At 39.9% G+C, this 22,557-nt stretch overlaps 1 protein-coding gene across 1 annotated transcript in view; it reads right to left on the bottom strand.

Annotated features, from left to right (window-relative positions):
• Positions 1 to 22,557, bottom strand: part of LOC139713288 (uncharacterized) — a gene marked incomplete at its 5' end in the record, with an annotated part of 88,947 nt that overhangs the window by 5,629 nt on the left and 60,761 nt on the right. The window contains 17 exons of the mRNA XM_071625032.1: positions 679 to 932; positions 2,080 to 2,287; positions 2,970 to 3,121; positions 3,630 to 3,768; positions 4,780 to 4,866; positions 6,040 to 6,197; positions 7,078 to 7,134; positions 7,679 to 7,813; positions 9,091 to 9,169; positions 9,995 to 10,149; positions 10,849 to 11,068; positions 11,865 to 12,034; positions 12,484 to 12,504; positions 13,298 to 13,477; positions 14,167 to 14,307; positions 17,268 to 18,353; positions 19,536 to 19,955. Coding sequence (XP_071481133.1) covers positions 679 to 932; positions 2,080 to 2,287; positions 2,970 to 3,121; positions 3,630 to 3,768; positions 4,780 to 4,866; positions 6,040 to 6,197; positions 7,078 to 7,134; positions 7,679 to 7,813; positions 9,091 to 9,169; positions 9,995 to 10,149; positions 10,849 to 11,068; positions 11,865 to 12,034; positions 12,484 to 12,504; positions 13,298 to 13,477; positions 14,167 to 14,307; positions 17,268 to 18,353; positions 19,536 to 19,955 — 3,662 coding nt within the window. The remainder of the gene's footprint in view (positions 1 to 678; positions 933 to 2,079; positions 2,288 to 2,969; positions 3,122 to 3,629; positions 3,769 to 4,779; positions 4,867 to 6,039; positions 6,198 to 7,077; positions 7,135 to 7,678; positions 7,814 to 9,090; positions 9,170 to 9,994; positions 10,150 to 10,848; positions 11,069 to 11,864; positions 12,035 to 12,483; positions 12,505 to 13,297; positions 13,478 to 14,166; positions 14,308 to 17,267; positions 18,354 to 19,535; positions 19,956 to 22,557) is intronic.

Here is a 22,557-nt window from a genome sequence, read left to right as displayed (position 1 = left end):
AGTGGTGTAACTTTATTTCTTTTCAGGCTCAGTTCATTATTGTAGACAGACACGTGCATCCACACACAAAAATCCATACACACACTACATATCCTCTCTCGAACAAAACACTCGTCCATGGATTTAAACATGGAAGAAGATTTTAACCTTTTTAAAAATGCATCACAGGAAAGAACTTTTACTCTGAAGGCTGCAATCTTAAAAGATGATACAGTTTACCATATGTACATTCTGGTCGTGTATGCCGGTGTTTCTTGGCAGATACAGCTACTAGTTTTAACATTAGATCTTTAGATCTGTTGTTTTTGACCTTTCATCAAGGCAATCAAAAGATAATTATGGCGGGTATACCCCTTGATGTCTACTACATTGAGATGTCAAGGTTTGTGAACTTGTACACTTACACTGTAGGTACAACTATTTCCTCAAAAGAAAAAGTAGGAACAAATGCACAACAAAACTCACTGCTTATAGCCATGGTGAGGTACACTTGTACAGCACTGGGGAGTTCCCAGGCAGAATTATGATGTGTGAAAATTCCACACATTATCTACATGTATGTCTATCTAAGGACTCAGAATCAGAGGGACTGTAATGGTCTAAAATTTCTGAAAATAATATGCAGACTAAATATCACTGAAATGATCTGCAACAGAATGAATTTGCCATTGTACTCACTTCAAATTTCTTGGTCACTCCTGGTGGATACAGCATTGCATCTCCTCCCCCTCCTCCATCATCGCCTGCTCCCTCCACCTCCCCGTTCTCCAATGGAACAGTCCTGCTGGTGCCCTGACTTCCATAGGCTGTCACGTGCAGCTTGGAGTTGCAGCCCATTCCATCGTCAGATCCGGGGGTGAGCCATAACGTCCAAGACCCCTTCGACCCTGACTCCTCCTCATCTCCCTCTTTTGCAGTCGACTTGCCCTCACCTGGAAGGAGAAAAAAAGAGGAAAACATGAAGGGGTTGGGATGGAGCGGCCTTACTGTAATACATGGAAATCCTAATTTCATTTCACCATCATCATCTTCAAAGAACCTCTAAAAACTCACTTGTTTCATTAACTTAAATGTTTCATAAACAATCCAACGGTAAAGCACATTTGAACATGTACGTTTATGGAAAATGCGCTGTGCAAATGTATTATTATAATTATTGTATTATTATAATTATTGCATTATTATAATTATTGTATTACTTACGGCATATAAAAATGACAAAGACAAGAGAAAGGTTACCAATTCATAGGTCATATAAACTTTGTGTGTAAGCTCAAATTCAAATATATAAAGTATATCCATGATATTCAGAGTTTTAAAAACATATGTGTATTCCTCCTGCAACCTCCATTGCATAAACTATACACAACATGAGGAAATTTCAGATATGAATGTGCAGTGCCAAACTGTGGCCTATTATCATTATCACCTGTCAATAATTGGAGAATTGGGAGTTCTTTGCAGAGTTGTAGAGCATACATCATAAAGTTTCTATGCAGTGGAGATTGATATATCATTATTACCTCCGCCAAGGTGGGAGGTTATGTTTTCGTTACCATTGGTTTGTTTGTTAGTTGGTTGGTTGGTTCGTTCGTTTGTCCGTGTGCAAAATAACTCAAAAAGTAGTTAACGGATTGGAATGAAACTTGCAGAAAAGGTTGAGAATGACACAAGTAACAAACGATTAACTTTTGGTAGTGATCCGCTAATTCTGGGGGAATTTATAAACGATTTTGATATTTTGACAGGTAGGGTCAATGAACTTGGGAGATCAGGCTGCGCGTATTTTGAGGTTTGCATGCGCGCACTAAAGTGCGTGCTCTAGTTTCTGCTGGAGAGAGGCGCGCCACGCATCTGAGGGCTTATGACGTAACAAAGGCTTCTATAATGGGAAATCGGGTGATTTTTCAGTAGGTGAAAATATATCTCCATGGAAGAGCAAGATCATCAGTGGAAAGTAACTGCTTGGCGGAGGTCTGCGCTCTCGGAGTGCTTTTCTAGTAATGTTGTTATTGTCATTATTGTCATTCTCTGCAGTAAACTGTTCATCTGTTGTGTTCTCATCTTTTCATCTCTCACCTTCCATGACCAGCTCTCTCTCCGGGCTCGCGTCTTCCGTCATGCCGACCCACTCGTTGCAGGGGAGGACGTACGACTCCTTGGAGTTGGTGGGGGACACGGTGATCGTCTCTGGCAGCCATGCATCGTCTGCTTCGTCCGATTCCACCGCGATGAGCGCCCTCTCTAGTTTGCCGATGTCCACAGCTTCCAGCACAAACACATCCTCCTGGGAGTAAAATATCACATGAACATCAATTGCTGTCATGAACATACGGCTGAAAATGACATGAGTGAAAATGTAGCCTTGCACATCAATACAATAAGTTGATGCTGCATCTGATATACTTTTTTCTTCTTTTTTTTTTTGAAGCCAAGCCTCTATCCTTATATACACAAATTGTAATATCTCCCTTTAACTTTGCACTCCCACTTTATCATTACTTCTCAACATGTACTGTATACAATGCAAAAAGAGCATCTTTCAATCTCACTTTTATGTGCATCTGTTTGTCTCAGCCAACTTCTTCTTCTTTTTTTTTTTTTTTGCTCTAACCCCCTCCCACTGGGGGATATACAAATGTACATGTACAATAATTCTTTCATGTCCTGACATTAAAAAAAAGAGGCATCTGTCATATAGGAATGACCAATGCATACTGAAATGTTATTTGACATTGGACTGCTAGCAGTCCTGACACATAATGACAATTTTATCTTTTTTTTTAATTCTTATTTTTTTAAATTTTTTTCAGGAATAAAGAAAAATGCCAGTCTGTGAGAGTTAAGAGCAGGACAAATTACTGCTACAAAGTCCGTGGCCTCATCAACGAAGTAAGGTTAAGTTGATTTTATATCCATAAGAGAACCAAGCACGAGGAAAGCACAAAATTAAAGAATTCATTTCTTACCTGTCCCTGCTGGAAGGCTGTCTCAAGGTCCGCCTTCCACAGGTGTCGTCTACCGGTGTCTCCGGCATCGCCGATGAGTTTGATGAAGACGTTGGCGTTGCTCCAGGATCCAGTTTCATCCTTGGTCGTGGTCTTGACTTCATACTCCACAACTGTCAGAATATAACAGGGTATCAGAGATTACCAGAGAGTAATGTCCAATCAAGACAACGACAAAAGTGGAAAAAAATAATAACAACTTGCAACAGCCCAAAAATGTGTATACAGTAGGACCTTGATTATCCGGCCATCAATTATCCAGATTCTCTGTTATCTAGACGTCGACTAGCTGACATTTGTTTTTTGTTTTTTTCATGTATTTCCAGTGCCAAATCTCATTCAATACAAATCCTCGTTTAACCATTATCGTGCAAATTCATGACGGGACATATTTCAATCACTGCAGCAGACTGTAACTTTTAAGTCAGTTTGCAAAACGATGTCAAAGACTGGTGCCGCACTTGTCATTAGCACTGAGTGCACAGCAGTGGTTACAGTACAATGCCGTGGCAGTATTTAACGAGTCACAATATCATCTCATTGTCAATCAATATCAATCAAACACTTATACTTATTCATTATACAATGTATGACAGACTGGTGACCAAATCTCTGACCCACCTGGCAGAGGCTGCTGACCGTCCTTCAGTGTGGGCACCTCCTTGGCCAGTGATGTGGCACCACTCTTTTCGCTCTCCCCAAGGCGACACTCTGGCCGGTAGACGAGCTCCTCCTTAGTGTCCTGGTCAACTAGCCGAACCTGGAAAGAACAGAATATAAATGGATATATTATCTCATCATGTGTCAACTGTCCATGCAAGGGATTAGTGTAACAGCTGTATGTTGTTTAGGAATTAAAATGAAAAAAAAAACAATATTCATATCTACAAGACAATAACAATTCTACCTGGGCACTGATTTATGAAGAATCATAACCTATCATATACTAGTTGATTTCTTTCATAAGTCTGTGGCAGCCTGTATGGTACGGAAATTCATAATCGCTTATATCTTCTGATGAAACGGGGCTCTGTACTACTACAAAAAGGAAAACTATGATTAAAATGGTAAAAAAAAAGAAAAAAAAAGTAATGATACTATCAATACTCGTATCACTGAAGAACATGGAGATTGTAATGGCATTTCTTAGAGAAGCGTCATCCTGTTTATGCACCACAGCACTACATTCCAACATTGTATGTTCAAGAACAATAATTACAGAACCAACACATATCTTTACCATTTTATATCAATACACTTACTACTTCTACAACTGATAATGATTGGTAGTATGAAAATGTGAGTAACAGTAATCATAACTTTTACAGTGATAGCAGTTCTCTGTTTTCAGCTTTCTTGAATACAAATGTGTAAATCAAACACCAGTAAACAATGTCACATGACATGAACAAGATAAGAAATACATGTATTAGTTAATATCACCAATGACCCTACAACACACAAACAGACATAATGATGACAGTAATGATGTCATTAGAACACTAATGACAAAAATAGCAATCATCATTATCATCATCATCATCATCATCATCATCATCATTATCATTATAGCGATATTCAATACCAGCATTATCTTGTTATGCACAAAATATACCACAGAAAAGGATTATGCGCCACTATTCAGTATAGAGAAACATTAACAGTTATAAGCACATTGTATACTGTATCCCTGATTCATTACAGTATGAAACCACAGAATTCATAACAGTCAAACATGAAAACCACAACAATGAAAAGGGGAAAACCCTACCGTGTCTACATGGATGACTTGGTTTCCTCCTGAGTTGTCGTGGTCGAGTCTGATCTTGGTGATGGCGGCAATTCCCTCCACTTTTATCTGTCATTAGAGATAAAGCATGACATACAGGAACAGTCTTATCTCATGTTAGGTACAAAGCAGCAGAATGACATGATAATGCTGCAAGAAATCATGAAACAAAAGTGCAATCTACTAATCTCAAAATCAAGAAAAAAATCCCTTTTGGCATTCTAATAAGATTATACACTCAATAAACTGTTACAGGAAGCACTATTTATTTTTACTGTATGTTGATACATGTATGTACAAGTATTACCAGTCTTTTGCCATTATGATTTGCTTTACAGGCCACTGAACAAGTAACAGATCATTGCGAATGACTGCGAAGCAAAAAACGATGGGACTGGTAGCTCTTTGTCCCCTATGCAGAACTACGCAAGGAGAATAAAGTACATCTGTACCTTGCCCAGGGACTCAACTGTCGATGATGGGGAATTGAACAAGGAACCTGCTGATCAAGTGTCTGTGGTCATATCCACTGAACCACAACTGTCTAGTCAAGCCCTTCATTCACATTGTAAAAGCATTACTGAATGACGTATACCGTACATGTGTACGACTGAAGGCACACATAACTTTTGTGTGCAAATGCATATTCCCGATGCTATACGTGTACAGATGTGATTGCCCAGCTCAAGACCTACAAAGAGTAGGCCAAAATGAATTTCCACTTTTCTACATAGTTTTAAAGAGTAAGCTCTAAGCTTTAAAATGATATCCTTGTTGAAATTGGACCATCCTAACCCATCTAAAAAGTTTGTGAAATAAGAGAGAGTTAGGAAGTGCAGTTTCATAAAAGATGGAGGAAAGAGGATTTGAAGATTAAGGTCACTCAGGCGTGCTGTGCTGAAGGATCAATGAAAACGTGCTCTACATGTATTTTCCAGTAAAAAGCAGTGTCAAGGTCTACCTGTTCCAAAATACACTGCATATGTTACAACAACAACAAAAAGAATGCTATCATTTTGATTTTGGTATTGCTTTAAATCGTCAAATTTTGACAGAAGATAAAGAAATTATTACTCTCCCACAGACAAACTTGTAAAAAACAATTTGAATTGGTCAACCCAAATGCATTATTTTGGTCCATTACAGAGAATCCTAATCTGCGACCTTTTGTGGGTTTTGAGCTGGGCGGTCACATCTGCTCTTGCTTTCTTGCTGCCGTGATACAATAGAAAAACTCCCAACCTTGCACTCTGTTTCCTGGCCCGGCTGGAAGCCGTCCTCGGGAGCCAGATGATGCGGTCCCGACGAAGTCTTGCCATCATAGACAGTGAGATGGAGATTGGCGGTGAATGACGACGGTGAGTTCTCCGCCGTTTTGACAAACACTGCCCAGTCTCCCTCTGACATGAGAAAATGGAGGAATCACACAATTATTATTTTCATCATTTTTGTTATATATATATACATTGTATATATGTACATCTTGGAATTTTCCACATGTTGGACTTCGAATGTTGTAATTATTAGAAGAAAGAGTCTCAAGTACGCCATGGATCCAACGATTACAAAAAATTTTATTACAAAATTTTCGGTCTGCCTCAGACCTTCGTCAGTGCAAAGACAATGCAAAGACAATGTCTTTGCACTGACGAAGGTCTGAGGCAGACCGAAAATTTTGTAATAAAAATTTTTGTAATCGTTGGATCCATGGCGTACTTGAGACTCTTTCTTCTGATAATTATATATATGTATATATATATATGCACACACGTATACACAAAAGATTACTCAAAACTGTAAGAGAAGTATGATGTTTTGAATTAGTGCACAGCTGCAAATTGATACTGTGCTCCTTTTCTTGCCGTATCTTATTCATGTAAAGTACAATCCTGTTTGGTGACCTAAAACTTGGTGTCATTGACACTGCAGATGCATGCCAATAAAATAATACTAATATCGCCCCGCCCCCACCAAGAAAAAAAAAAATAAGTTGAGAATGATTGAAAGAAAGAAATTGAAAACAAAAACTTCTACTTGATCATTATAACTGCTGTTAGTCTGGAATCGGTATGCCTTTATACGCGTATCCGGGCAATTACCCCAAGAGGAGTTTGGGTTAGGGTTAGGATTAGGTTCAGGATTAGGATTAGAATTAGGGCCAGGGGAAGGGTCCGGGGTAATTGCCCAGGGGGTAATTGCCCTAGACCCCTTTATACGACATGCAGATATCATTATGGTCTGTATGATCTTTCATATGACTTGGCAATATGCAAGACTTACTTGATTCAGGCTTCTGTTCATCCGCTGGTTCTTCAACTGCCTTTGTGGATCGCTTTCCTGTGACATAATTAGGTCAGAACAAACACATTACCAATGGCTGCTGTTCAAGATGTGACAGACTTGACACTGATCAATTACTACTGACTTAACAGCTGATACATTCTTCATCTTTTTTTTTTGCACAACTGTTCATCCAATGCTATGCTACACTGCATCTGAACAAATTTGGAAACATTGTGCCGAAACTACAGACTACCTGAAAATATATCGAAGTACTGTACATTGTAGGCATTCCATGCATGAGAAATATATTATGCAAAGAAAAACCTGCAATTTAAGTTTTAGGCATCAAAATATCTCCATCTCAATTGGTTTAAAAAAGATTTTTTTTTTTCCTTTTTAAAAAACATTGCAACATTTGAATATACATGTATCTTATGAAACAAATACTACATAATCTAGGGGATTGAACCAGTGAAATCATACGCTATGTTTCAAGTGCAAAAATGTCCTGAATTCTCACACAGTTTTCATTCATGATGAAAATTAAGACAGGTGAAATGAATATTGACTGTCCAGTATTCAGGCAAGATGCACTCACCGATGAGTTTGAGTTGTCTGTGCGTCTTCTTGTCACCCACGTGGTCATCAAGCCAGTTGTTGGCAGGGAAGAGGTACTCCTCCTCCGCATCCTCCGCCTCCTTCACAGTCACATTCTCCAAGTACACCCCGGCACCTGTTGCAAAAAGAGATTTGCATTAACCCTGCATGTGCCCAGGCATTCTGATTAACCTGCTGAAGATGAACTAAATTCGCTATCATACTCGTTTCCCATAGGCACCAATCCGAGTTTAATAGTACTGATGTACATGTACTCGAGACTAGTCTTCAACTGCTTAACACTCATTGTGCTTTATTTGCAAATGGTAATGGGAGTGGTTTTATCACTGATTGACACAGGCATCTGGAAACAAATTGCTGTAGAATGGAGATGATCGTAATCCCCTAATCCCTATCCTAATCCCCTAATCCCTATTGTGTCACCAAGGCTTTCCTGTTTAGATTGAAGCACCTTGCTACACCCAAGTGGGCTTGCCAATCAACATCTACAACTGTATGTCAAGTTTGCATGCCTGGATTACTCAATGCCAATAAAAGAGCGCAACAAGGTTAGCTATGTGCCTGACCACATGAAGGGATAACTTGCCTCTCTCTTTCACCAACATTCTGTTTAATAATCACTCCAAATTTGACCTGGTTGTAGGTTAACAGGCCCACTAAGGTGTAGCAGTGTGCCTCAGTCCAACAAGATGGCCAAGGTGACATCATTAGGTAATGTCTATTCATTGATAATTTATTTCCAGATATCTGTGCCAATCAGAGAAGTACAAGTACTACAGCATGTGTGCCAGTGTCAAGTGGCAAACAAAGCTCACTACGGCTTAAGTTGAATATTTGAGGAATGCTGTGATATCAAAGTGCTCTTTCATTGAAAATAATCAAATAAATGACCCTCAGCACATCAAGTAGTAGGGATGTTTTGCAGTCAGGAATCATCTTAATAGTATTATCTCAGCACCATAAATTTTAATCAGTTATGCTACTATGTACATGTACATGTAGGAATGTATATGCTCACAGAGTACAACTCAAGTACATGTATACAATAAATGAATGTCTATCTTCTGAATACCTAAAGGGCAACCTAAAACATTTGACATGCCACTGAACTCGGCTATACATTGTACATGTACCTCGGTATACAATTTTTGTTGCTGTCCAGTAAATATGGAAAGAGTGCATTTATTAGATTTTAGTCAGCCCATGTGTTGCACTGTCCTAGTCCCACACTAAAAGGCAAAAGTGAGACAAGGAGAATTGCTCGGACTGAGTGATCCTTGTTCACTCGCAGACAGTTTGGGGACATCCCTGTTCATTAGCAAGGAAAGAGTGCCACTGGATATGCAGATTGGAGAACAAAAGTGTGGTAAGAGTTTAAAAAGACGCACTCACCATATCCCTTGCTGTCATGTCCAATCTCCACCATAGTAAGTTCACCCAGGGACACCGCCTCCAACTTGAACGTGTCCAGCTGTGGATAAACATATAAAACAGAAATTCTAATATTAAACTGTTTGTTAATTTTTATCATCCGACTACCGGTAACAATGCCTGTGCACAGTTTTTTTTTTTTCACTCATTTTCATTCCAAGAGATGAAACTTCAACAGAATCTTACTCTCACTGTTCACTGTGTGCTGCCGATAATACATATTTGAAGTTGGCTCACTACACAGCTCTGGAAATGACCCCTAGATTAGAGGCTAAGGTGTTGCCAGCCAAATCCAGATTTGTACAGACAAACATTTATGTAGTGTCTGAACAAGAAATAAAGATGTTGAGTATGTGCCCACATGTATATGAATGCATTCTCCCCTACTGCAGTCTAGGGTACAACCAATATGCAAATGCCTCCCAGCAAGCCCTGTTTCAAATGCATTGTGGGATGGCTCGTTAGCAAAGATGGTTCCATCTCACTTTCCAGACAAATGTGTGAACAGCGCTCCTCTTAACTGTGTATGTGACCAGGATGAATTTGTTTACAATCATGTGACCAGCACACTGCAGTGTTGCAATGGTGACCAATGTGACTTCAATGGCTGCAGATTAGTTAAATTAAAAATCTGTATACTCTCTTTGTCATATTCAGATTCATACTGAGGAAAAGAGCAGTTACTGCGAATGAAATCAATGAATTGTATGGTATGTGGATGAACGCGCACGCCAGACAAACACGGAATGGACAATGCAACTGCGCTATCCTACAGTGCATCTGTGACAGGGCTCTACAATGGTGCTTTGAGTATTGGCGTTACCCCAAAATGTTGAGTATTGAGGGAGCAGGAAGGAAGCCAAACCTGATTTCTGAGGAACTTGGTGTCGTTGCCCAGCGAGTGATAGAGGGCTCTCTTCCCCGAGTCACCATTCTCACCGTGGAGGACGACCCAGAGGGCCGCGTCCGTGTTCGCCGCCCATCGGTCACCCGTGCGCACCGACACGAAGTAGACTTGCACTGTGTGGGTGAGAAGAAACCCAAGATTGTACATTTTAAAACTCATCCTAAGCTAATGTACATTCAGCAAAGTACGTCGTAGGCTTTATGATGCACACTACAGTGTATGTAGTACAGCACTACTGCTAGAAAACACCATGCGACATACAAGTACAACATCAATATATAAACATGAAAAATAACACATGATGTAAAGATTATGAACTGTACAATGTTTTAAAATTCACTGCACTGGCACGACGTATTCATTCTAAATACACTTTATTATGAAATGAGATTATTGCTTTTGATAATTTTGCAATACTCTCTGGGAAATACACTTTAAACATTCCACTTTGAAATAGTTTAAGGCATGAAAATGTATTTGATTTACTGAAACTTGTATAGCACGAACCACCTGTATGATTTTACACTCATTCTGCAAGCACACTGTATTCTGGTACTAATTACTTTTATGAAAGTTTTCAGTCCTGACAAGTTATCAGTCTCTGACAATTTCAGTAACAATCCTTGGTTTTGACTGGCTGAGAAGCTCTGGTCACTAACTGTTACTATGGTAATTGTCAGAGACTGACAACTTGTCAGGGCTGACAACTTTTATGAAACGGTGCCAAGGGTAAAAACAAGACAGACAAAAGAAAGGTTAAGGAGCTGGAAGGAGAAAAATAGGGAAGAGGGAAGAGGGGCAGTTCCACCAACCTGGCAGTGGTTCCTCTCCTTCTCGCTTGACCGGTAGCTCCCGGTAGAGGTCCATGTCATCCAGACCCCTGCCCATCCAGCGGTCAAAGGTGAAGTCCAGCTGCTCCTTCGTGTGCTTGTCCTCCATCCGTACCTCCTGGAGATGCCAGCCTTCCCACGATGCACCGTCCTCGTAGCCGATCCTGATCTTGTACAGGTCACCGATCAGCCCGACTTGAATCTTTTTGTACGACAATTGAGAGCATACATTTAGACGGTGTTGCGCGTACATTCAGTCACTTTGTATTCAGTGGTCTATAAATACTGGGGGGTGTTTCATCAACGTTTGTCAGCGCTGACAAATTTCAGCAAAATCCTTGGTTTTGATTGGCTGAGATGCGCTGGTCACTGACTGTTACTATCATGGTGATTGTCAGCGCTGACAAACGTTGATGAAACACCCCCAGGTGGGTGACTGGTCATTATGCAATCCTGCAACCAATGCAGCAAGGATCGAAATTATCATATTACAAGCAGTGACAGGTAATATTATTCATATCCACGAGACTACTAAGTTTCTGCCCCATAGCAAGTGATGGTTCTGATCCCTCATAGCAGCGGGTATTGCATATTCAATCAAATTAAGGAATCTTGCGTCGAGTTGTTTTTATTGCCAATGATTGACAAATAGCCTTTCATTGATGTACGTAAATAAACACTGATTATTCAGTACTGTGAGCAATGGCCATGATTAAAATCATGAGCATACTATATATACATAAGGGATTAGATGAGGAATCAACACCATCACTGGCTATTGGTCAGAAGCACAGAAGTCTAGTTGATATGATGACTGTCTAGCAATCAGGAGGTCCCGAGTTCAAATCCAGATTTTAAAAAGGAAACAGAAAAAGAGGCAAGAATCATTAATATGAACAAAAAATACATTAAAGATCGCTAAAGAAATGATCATGTACATATTTCTACATACAACTCTACAAGTAGTTAGTTATGAGCATCAAAACAAAGAGACTCACATCAAATTCCTCGGTCTTTCCCGGCTCAAAGCAGCCTTCCTCTCTCCTGTCCTTGTTGAGGATGATCGGGTCGGATTTTCCGTCCTTCCCGGAGACGACCATCTCCACCAGGGCATTATTGGAAGGCTTGGAGTCCTCATGGGTTACCACGGTAACCTTCCACTCGCCCTCTGCAATCATAATTGGACAGAAACATAAAGGTATGACATCATTGAATAATTTGCATGTGTAAGATTAGTAACAGTGTATACACTAAAATCAGTATGCTTTTGAAGAAAAAAAAAGTTCTAACAGATACAATGTAATTGGGCACATTCCGTGCATGAGGTACAAGTGTATGCTGCAAGCTCTATGCTTTCCAATGATTTGTACAGTTAAGAATGGAAGGGAATGAAAAGATCAATGTGATCTGGCATTGCGATGGAAGATATGTTTGAAGTAAATTTGACCTTGCTATTAAATATCTTAAAATATTTCCAATTTCTTTTTACATGTGCTAAGTACTTGGATACTCAGGATCAAACTTTAGAGTGAACTCAGTAAATTTACTACATCGTACATTTTGAAGAAAACGATACAAAGTATTGATGTACACTTGTACAATGTAGGCCCTACTTACCAGTTTCACGTAGATCTGGCTCTGTGTTTGTGAAAGAAAAATGAAACAAAACAGAAAACAAGAAAAAAGTTATTGGCATGAGAAATAATTATAGAAATCCACATTTTAGCTCATGAGATAGTCAATTCAAACCAGATCACCTGTCTATAAAGAGAGCATGGCAAGACAAGACCCAACACTGACCCTTCCAGCTGGTCACACTGTAGGGTTCAAACACAGACTCCTCCTGTGTTTGAGGCACATATTGTGCTACTCGTCAAACAAGCTTTTTACCCTTCCGGTGGAAAGTTTTGCGAGATTGACTTTTTGCACTCAGCAGGGTTTAGATGATTTCATGGATGCTCGGGGTTTGAGCGAGCACTCAAACAGCTCATTGATGTCATGGCAGTTTACAAGTACAGTTGTAGGGCTTTGGCAGCACATACAACATGTACGACATGTACATACAATACAGTCACCTGTATGCTACGATTCAAGCTGACTGGTCCACATTACAATATGAACAACAATTTTGCACTTGTCTTTCTGTGCTGGTTTCATATCACACGAAATGTGCAAGAATTTCCACACAGGAAAATTTCAGCCTTTACAGGAATCCCAAAATTGCCAATACACTACATGTACATGTATCTGCAACAGTATTCATATGTGCAGTTATAAGCTTGGACATATACATGGTGTGCATTTATGTCTTTTTCAATAATGTGGCTTACATACAATGTATGTCTATCACAGAATATAACTGTCTACGAAAAATCAGTATTCACTAGGAACAGGTCACTTAAGGCCAGGACTGATGTCTCTCATCACTCACTGGTTTTGTCCTCCAGAGTCAGAGGGGTACTCTTGGCACTGTCCAGTAATGACCAGATCTTGACCACGTAGTCCTTCTCTGGCTGCAGGTCAAAGAACTTTGCCTTGAGGATGTCGGCCTTCACTTCCTTCGTGGCTACCGGCTGATCGGCCGATTCTGACTCCTCCGTTTGGTCCTTGTCTGTGAATCAGGTAAAGACATGATAAAATCCAATCGATTATAGACAATGACAAATTTTTAAACAATTAAATAAAGAGCTTTTCAAACCTCCTACATATTATTACGCAAACAGAAAACTGAAATGTTGTCTGATCACATATCCATTAAAACCCACTCTTCGGGTCCTTTTGCAGTCAAAAAAAAAAAAAAGGGAGAAATGAGCGGAAAAATTGACGGAAAACACACAGCACAGAAATGCCTCAAATTGTTTAGACCCATAGGCAAAAGAGAAATTAAAATACAATCTTGACACATTTCAAGTCAACATCATAAGTGTGTAGTTTCATTCCCAGTCCACCTCCCCCCCCCCCAAAAAAAAAAAAAAAAACCAAAAAAAAACACACACTAGGGCAGAAACAGTACATGCCCATGTACAGCATATCGTCGCTGGGGCAACAAGACCTCATATCTACAAAATGTCAAATGTTCAGGAGAGCCAAAAACACATTGCGGCCAAAGCACTATAGCGAATGGGATAGACATTCCTTGGACATGCCGTGGTGGCTTCATTTTTATGTAAAACAGTTTGGATTTGGATATCACTTAACCGATTATTTGACCAGTAATCAAAAAAACTCATTTTCACCAAAATTGCAAATACAAGGTCTTGTCACCCCAGTTACGATATGTAATTATATTCAAGTCCCGACCTTTGACCTCCTGGTCCTCTGCACCCTGCTTCAGCTGGCATGTGATCCTGTAGCCAGTCACCTTGCCCTCTGGAGTCTCCCAGGTTGCTGTGATGGTTGTAGCCTCACACTCCAGCTTGGCCTCTACCACAGGGTTGGGGCCTGATGGGTCAAAGGTCAAAGGTCATAATCATATAATTTTCGCATCATCACTGTTAATCATAAAGAGGTACAATGTGTACGGCTGTCTAGTATTGTACTGCACTTGCATGTACATAGTGTACCGGTATAACAAAGTTTGCTAACACAATATATTATCCATTCACACGTAATTTATTTGAATGAAGATATTTTCACATTCATTTATTTGGGTTTTTTTTACTAGTCCTTTCTCTAAATCTAACTGCCAATTTAATACTGATATTAATTTTACTTTGTTTTAATGTATCAAAATGTATGGTGCATTCAAAAAATCTGATGGTTGTCTCTGTTATGAGCAATGGTCTGTCATTAATCATAATTAGTTTTAACAGGGGATTCCTGTATGAATTCACCTGTCATACATACTTCAAACACTAGCATGACTAAATGAAAACATGTAGTTAGTACATTGTAAGTCTATAAGACTTTGCTTTTCAAGTAGCACATGATTGATTAATGATTTGAGGACAATAATATTTTGCAAAATTGCAATGTAGATTGACTTGACAGTGTTCATTTGTTAAAAAACATTAAATGACACAATACGACATATTTACCATTGCACAAAAACGGGGACACAAAAATAACCAATTTTTGTGTGTTTGCAACTACAAAATGTATGTCATGAAAATATCAAAATGACCTTCAACTAAAACAAATCAAAATATGTTAAAGGGTTATCATCATTGAAAACAACTTACAAAAACTGAATGAAATGTCACAGCAGCAGTGTCAAAGTATGGACAATTATTGTTGTAAACAATAAACAGTGTGGCAAATGAGCCAAACAAACAGACAAATACAAACTGACTAACAATGATGCAGTGCAGATAAATGGGGAAAAAAAAGTGGTAGTGTTGAATACACATCAAATCACTCTGAATAAATCATCAGTGGTATTCAAGGAGGTGACTATTGGAGAGAATGTTGTTTACAAAGTACAGCAAATTGAAGAAGGTGAAACAGCAGAAAATGTTACAACAAAGTATCGAAGATATTTCAGATATCATGATGTCATGAAGCAAACCTGGAAGATTTAAAAGGGGAATAAAAAGTGGAAAGGAAAAACAGACAGCACAGTCTGAAGATGTATGAATATTCTGAAGAGTTGTTGGATCATATAGAAAAATGAAAGATGTTGAATGATAAATTTCCTGATTTCTACGGAGTGAGAGGGAATAGAAAACATGACATCAGTGAGTTTCAGCAAATCGTTTCCATGGAAACCATTGCAGAGAAGACTTGAGTTAAACAGACAAAGACGAGAAGTAACCAGCATCATGCATCTAAAATGAAAATCTAGGATTTGAAAAGATTATGAGAAATCACTGAAAAGATAATGAAAGAAATTGACCACCTGCAAAGTCAAAGGTATGAGAGAGAAAAAGAGATGGAGAGATGGTGAAGTATTTGACAAAATACATGCATAAATATGATGTACAAAGTGTCTCTTCCTTTCAGCAGTCACCCCCTACGATATGATTTATTCCCATACAGTGTTAAGGTATACCCCCATTCCACAGAGATTCTTTCTCATTAGTTACTCAGCAGAAGGAAAGTTTGTTGCTTCCGGCCACCCACCGAAGTGTATCGGATCGCAGTCTGATGAATCCGACTTGGTTGGTCGACTATCATGTGAGTGTCAGACATGTCGCACGCAATCTTCATCAGACAATCTCGCCTCATCAGATCACCGCCGACATGTCTGACACTTTAGCACTGATCTGATAGTTGACCAACACAAGTCGGATTCATCGGACTGCCATCCGGTACACTTCAGTGGGTGGCCAGAAGCAATAAACTTACAAGTAGCTTCCGATGAGTGACCAATGAGAGAAAATCTCTGTGGAATAGAATTGTTGCGGAAGCACAGACTTCACATTAAGCATTGATACTGCCAAAAGCAGTAAGAAACGAGTTGTGCCGTTTTGAGCTACATCTGTACATTACTTCAACTCAATGTCCACAAGACTTGAAGATCTACAGATGAGCAGCATGCATTTTATCCAATAAAAAGTACATTTCAACAGATTTGAACAGTTGCCATAACAGGTTTGTGAGTGCATCATTAAAGTGAATCCTAGAGTGGCACTTTTGCTTTTGTTCTTGTTTCATCTTTTCTGTAAAACTTGTGGGGTAATATCAGCAATGTACTTTTCGTTGGGATATGCAAATTGGAGTTCGATGAAATTTTCAATTACAGTGTATTTTGTTCCATCACAAAGTCAACCTTCACTGAGAAAACATCCCGTCTACCACAGTATACAGCAAGCACACCAGACTGAATGATCTATTCTACTGTACTCGCATAGTAATTTACAGGAAAGACATACCATGGAAAATGAAACATAGTCACCAATGTAGCCAAAGGTACAAGTATGTGTCCATTTCCAGCACATCTAAATGCTTGAACTCCAATACTCTCTCTTGATTTAAAAACCTCTCTTAAAGGTGCATCAAATAATTTCAAATATATTTGATTCTTACAATTTTGTTACAATTTGCAAAATTAAGGAGGGCAATGTTTGTAGTGATATATTTCTATATTCTTTTCTCTACGTTATTGTTTTGCATGATGTGGGGGTCTTTTTTACAATTTTTTTGGAAGGAGCAAATTTGGCTTGAAGGGGTATATTTGTGACAAAACAAAGCAATATTCTGAATTCATCCATGAAATTAGGAGCAGAGAGTTAAATGATTCGGTCATCATTCTGTCATGCTGGAGGTACATGTTCACTGGTGTTGGACTCTTCACTAGAAATGCACTAGAAATGAACACACAGAAAGAATGCATGGAATCTCTGACACACACACAAGGCTAATGATGCAATATGACAGATTGATGACTTCAAAATGGAGAGGTCAGGCAGAGAAACGACAGGCTTTAACAACTCTGCATGCAACCCGATGCCACAACTCACTCTCCGGTTCCTCCGTTGCCGCCTCCGTGCTGGCCGCTTCACTCTCCAGCTGACCGTTCAGGGTGACCACCGTCACGGTGTAGCCGGTCTTTGGCCGCAGGCCCGAGATGGTCAAACTGGTCTTGTCCCCATCGACAATCCTGATCTCCTCCTCGTCCTTGATATCTGACCCTTGACCTTTCTCATCTGCTGCGGATTTGTCTGCGTCGACGTTGGACTGATCCTTGGAATCCGTTTCTGCCTTTTCTTCTTTGTCAGCTTCGTTCTCCTTGCCAGAGTCTTTATTCCCATCATCCTCCCCACTCTTTTCATCCTCTCCTGCTGCTGCATCACCTGACTCTTTCTGCTGACCACCTGACTCTTTCTGCTGATCACCTGACTTATCCTCCTTCTCATGCAAAGAGGCATCCGGGTCTTCATCCTCTTTCCCCTCCTTGGAAGCATTCTCTGGTTTGTCATCTTTCTCCTTCTCATCCTCCTTGTCAGGTGACTTGTCATCGGACTTCTCAGCTTGATCATGTGACTGATCAGCTGCCTCTCCCTGGTCAGGTGCTTTGTCATCTGGCTTGTCCTTCTTGGGGTCATCCGACTTCTCAGCTTGGTCAGGTGACTTCTCGGCTTGATCAGGTGACTGATCAGGTGATTTGTCATCTGACTTGTCCTTCTCGGGGTCATCCGTCTTCTCAGTCTGATCACTTTCCGCATTATTTCCACTCTCGGGCGATTTGTCCTTGTTATCTCCCTCTTCAGTTTTGTTGTCAGCCTGGTCACCTGATGCATCACCTATTGAATCACCTGACTCCTTCTCCTCTCCGCTCTTCTCGCCTGCCTCAGTCTTCTTCCCTTCTTCCTCTCCCTCCGGCAGGTCGCTCTCCCCTGGTTGGTTCTCCGGGTTTGAATCACCTGACTGGTCTTGTGACTCGTCACCTGACTTCCCTCCCGGGTCAGGTGATGCTTCGTCAGTGTGCGGTTTGTTGGGTCTGCACGTCACCTTGTAGCCAGTTACGCCGCCCTCGGGCTTGGTCCATGTGATGGTGAGGGACTCGGCAGTCGCTACTGCGCTAAGGTCGACGACCGGCTTGGGGCCTGAAACATGGAGAGATGTCAAACAAAACAATCACAATGTAAACTGCAAAGTGTATGAAGGAAAAGTGACAATATTTGCTTTTTTTGTATTGAGTACACATTAGGGGGATTCACACGTACACCAATTAGCGGGATACAAATCTCGAGATTTGCATCGCGATTGCAATCTCAAGATTTGTGCACGTGTCGACACAAAACCCCGAAAATTAGCGCGATCAGCAGCGCGACGTTAAACCCAAAAAATCTTGCTCTTACTTCTAAATTAGCGTGCTAATTTGCCCTGCCGGAACGTGTGAACGATCGGGTTCAGAAACTTGAGTTTTTATATCCCATCATTCAATGCGCACATCACAACAGAGAGGCCTCTGCGAACAGGTCCTTCACCTCTTGGCGCACCACAACAGCGCGGGAACCACACCACTTATGACGCACAAAAAAACAATGGGCAAAGAGAAGCGCGCTGTGTGACCCAGTTTGCAGGTTTGGCTGTTATCTCGATCGGCAATTAGCGGGTTATTTCCCTGTACGTGTGAACGGTTGCAAAAAAACTTGAGATTCCGAGCGCGATCACTAACCCACTAATTTGGAGCATTTGATGGGTTGCAAAAATTCTCGAGATTTGGAGCGCGATCGTCATCCCGCTATTTTGTACGTGTGAATGCGGCTATTGCAACAGGTACAGAAGACACATAAAAATTACCACAGATGCTATGCAAATATGTAGGTGAATATACAAGTATGCCACAAGAAAGTGCCAAGCTCATAAATTGCTTACATTATATTCTCGCGCATTCACACCATTTGATAATGCTGCCTATACAGTATTTTTTTTAAAAGTAATGAGTTAGAAGTCATTGAAGCAGCCTTAGATCACATACTGTTGGACCTACATATCTTGTACATACTCCACAGTGTTTCGAAAGCACAGATAGCAAAATCCTTCTGAGGTAGGGGATTTCCTTCCTTTTTTTTCGGCAGAGGTCTTTATTTGTTTTTTACCCAATAACTGAGAGGTAATTTCCACCATAAGTTTATGATCGAGAGAAAGACAAAGCCACACTACATTAAAACAGATTTCAACCTCAGTGTCAACTTTTCTAAACAGTTTAGAGCCATAAAGACAGCCAAAAGTTTGGACATGTCTGTAAAACTTGTCTACAATTCATCTTTGGTTCCACTTACACTCTAATGTCGTGGTCCGTTCCTGAACGGAGACCCCTTCACTCTCGCTCGGCCCATTCAGACTCACAACGGTGGCCTTGTACTCCACATCCGACTCGAGCCCGGAGAAAGTGACATCAGTTGTGTCGGCATCAACCACTCTCTCCTCCCCGTCGTCGGCCTCCTCTGGTGGGGATTCCCCCTCTGGTGGGGACACCCCTTCTGGTGGGGACTCCCCTTCTTGGGATTTCTCCTCCTGGGAGGTCCCCTCTGGGGATCCCTCCTCCGGGGATTTCCCCTCCGAGGGTTCCCCCTCCGCCACCACCACCACCTTGGACAGCTTGATGCGGTAGCCGGTCCTCGGTCCATCTGGGTGTTGCCATGACAGCTGCATGGCATCATGGGAAGGCACCATCTTAAGATCCTCGGCTGGATTAGGCACTGCATTGTTAGTATATATCGGCAGGTTATAAAGAGCTGACTATTTATGAATATTCATGACAGGACTTGAAATACATGTACTATGTTAATGTACTATTCATTAGCTACCGTACCACATACAGATGTACTTACTCTTGGATTAGCTTCAATACAAACTGATCATACACATGTAGCACAATATTAAAGTTGTTTCATTGTAGTTGTACAATATAGATGTACAATGTACCTGTCATGATAAAATAAAAAACAAACAAACAAACAAAAACGAGGGACAAACTTTATGAACATAAATATAATCCATGTAACTTGTGCTGAAAAGTGCTACATCTTGCCTAAAATGAAAGATGAACAGCAAACAAATCACATCAGACAACTCCAGGCATTCCGTCACAGGTAGTCACCAGTATGGTAGAACAGAATATAACATTGCTTGATCATTCAGAGAAAGAAACATCCATAAGTGCATTATACATGTGTACAACTTATATGTATGCAAATAACAAGAAAGACTACAGAGTGTACATGTACATGCAGATGATAGAATCCTATAGCCACTGTACACGTGTTGGTCTTCCTGTGTGATCCAAGACAAAACTACATGTAGAAGGGAAACTGAAAATCACAAAAGATGCAATGATGAGATGAAATGTCACATTGAATACGCGTGACGTAACCATTCATGCCAGCCTGTATGAAAAGTTATTAAAAAAAAGGAGAAGAAAATCAAAATTAATGAAAACAGGCAATGAAGATATGTTTCCGATCTCTGCAAATCTGAAGTAAGTCATTAACATGTCACAATGCTAAAGGGCATGCACTGACAAATACAACACAAAACATACAGAATATATTTTGCCATATATTCAGCATGGATGCAACAGACCATCAAGAAATTTGACACAGGATATTGTCCAGTCTTTGAACCTTGATTCAAATCTTTTGAGAAGCATAACTCCCATTAATTCCTTTGGTTGCAGTAATTAATTTTGGCTTCTGTAAAAAAAAAAACAAGCAAACAAACAAGCAAATTAAAATAAATAAGTAAAATGAGATGTTGCCTCAATTGACTGTCTCTATAAAAAGAATAAAAGTGATCCCCTGTACCTTTTATAGGGTAAAAGGCTTGTAGTGCAAGAGTACCACCATAGTAGATGAGATAAATGATTATGAGATAAATTTGTCACAGGGATCTTATTTCACTGTTAGTAAAATACAACAGGCCCACCAGTCAAATACAAAACGAAACAAAAAGGGTAAACAAATGTCAAGCATTGAAGTTACAGTACTGTACATGAATTGATGAGCATGGACATTTTGTATCCATTAACACAGAACTCTCGTCATAATTTTAATCATGTTAGACATAATTTTTGGATATCAATCTTTGAACGAATACATGTACACATGTACTGACAATATGAATACACAAATGCGGAGAGAAATGTATAATATGCAAGTAATTATCTTTCTGTGGACAAGTCATATAATGGAAACATAATCAATGGTTAGTAATACGACCAAATGGGCATGGATGTGTTGCACATTCACTGTAAACTGTGTATCAAACACTGACAACATCATAGTATGCAACTTGTGATGACTGCACAGCAATGTAGTCACTTTAAGAGAACAAAATACATGCTACTGATAGAAGCATATTAAACAAACAACAAACAAATATAAAAAAAAAAACAAGTGGTAAATTGATACATGAATGTTTAAGTGAAAGCAAGATACATTGTATGTCCAAGATTTCAAAAACAAAGATCCATATAATATATCACTGTACTTGATGAAGACATACCGGTACATGTGCACATCTTTACATGATACAATCATGGTTAGCATTTGAACGACACACAAAAATCATAAGTGAGGTGGCAGCAATTTGAAGATATATATCAACGCTAAAAATAATGGATTTCAATCGTACAGACCATACTTGGAATATATATGAGAAAACTGTTTGAATCTGTGATGTTTACACATTGCACACAGGGCTCACCAGTAGCAGTAGTATGGTGGCCCCGTGGCCCCGTGGCCCGGAGCTTCTAAAATACATGGTATGATGTTGAGCCTCCAAATTTCGAAAAGGGCTAGATCTTTTGGTGGCCTGATTGGGCGACTAAAATTGCAAATGTACCGTTACGTTTGTTTTTGTTTTGGGCCACCAAAATTTAAGATTTTAAGATATCTGTGTCCCAAATGGGGCAGCAGAGAGGGAAAAAAGAATAGTATCAATCCCCATGCATACACAGTGTGCGAAGCATATTGTATACATGAGGAGCAGTGTCAATATGAGTCTTAATTGTGCACTGAACATCGTGTAAGAGAGGTCATGGCACATTCAAGCAATATGTGTGCACAACACGATAGTATATAGTATAAATGCTTTGGTATTCAGCAAACCAATGTGTACTGCACACCTCACACCAGTCTCTTCAAAAACTGTATTGAGTGCAAAAATTATTCATCAATATATATCTTTCAAAACAAACATATTTGGAAAAAGATCTTAAAAAAAAGAAAAAGGGAATGAGAACAACACTATACACATATGTATGTACAGACTAATGATGCCAGTGATGTTGGTTATATGAAC

This window comes from Diadema antillarum, unplaced genomic scaffold (genome assembly GCF_040938485.1).
Source record: "Diadema antillarum isolate AM-2024a unplaced genomic scaffold, OU_Dant_1.0 seq00001942_RagTag, whole genome shotgun sequence".
NCBI classification, from domain to species: domain Eukaryota; kingdom Metazoa; phylum Echinodermata; class Echinoidea; order Diadematoida; family Diadematidae; genus Diadema; species Diadema antillarum.
This window is presented reverse-complemented; position numbering and strand designations above follow the sequence as displayed.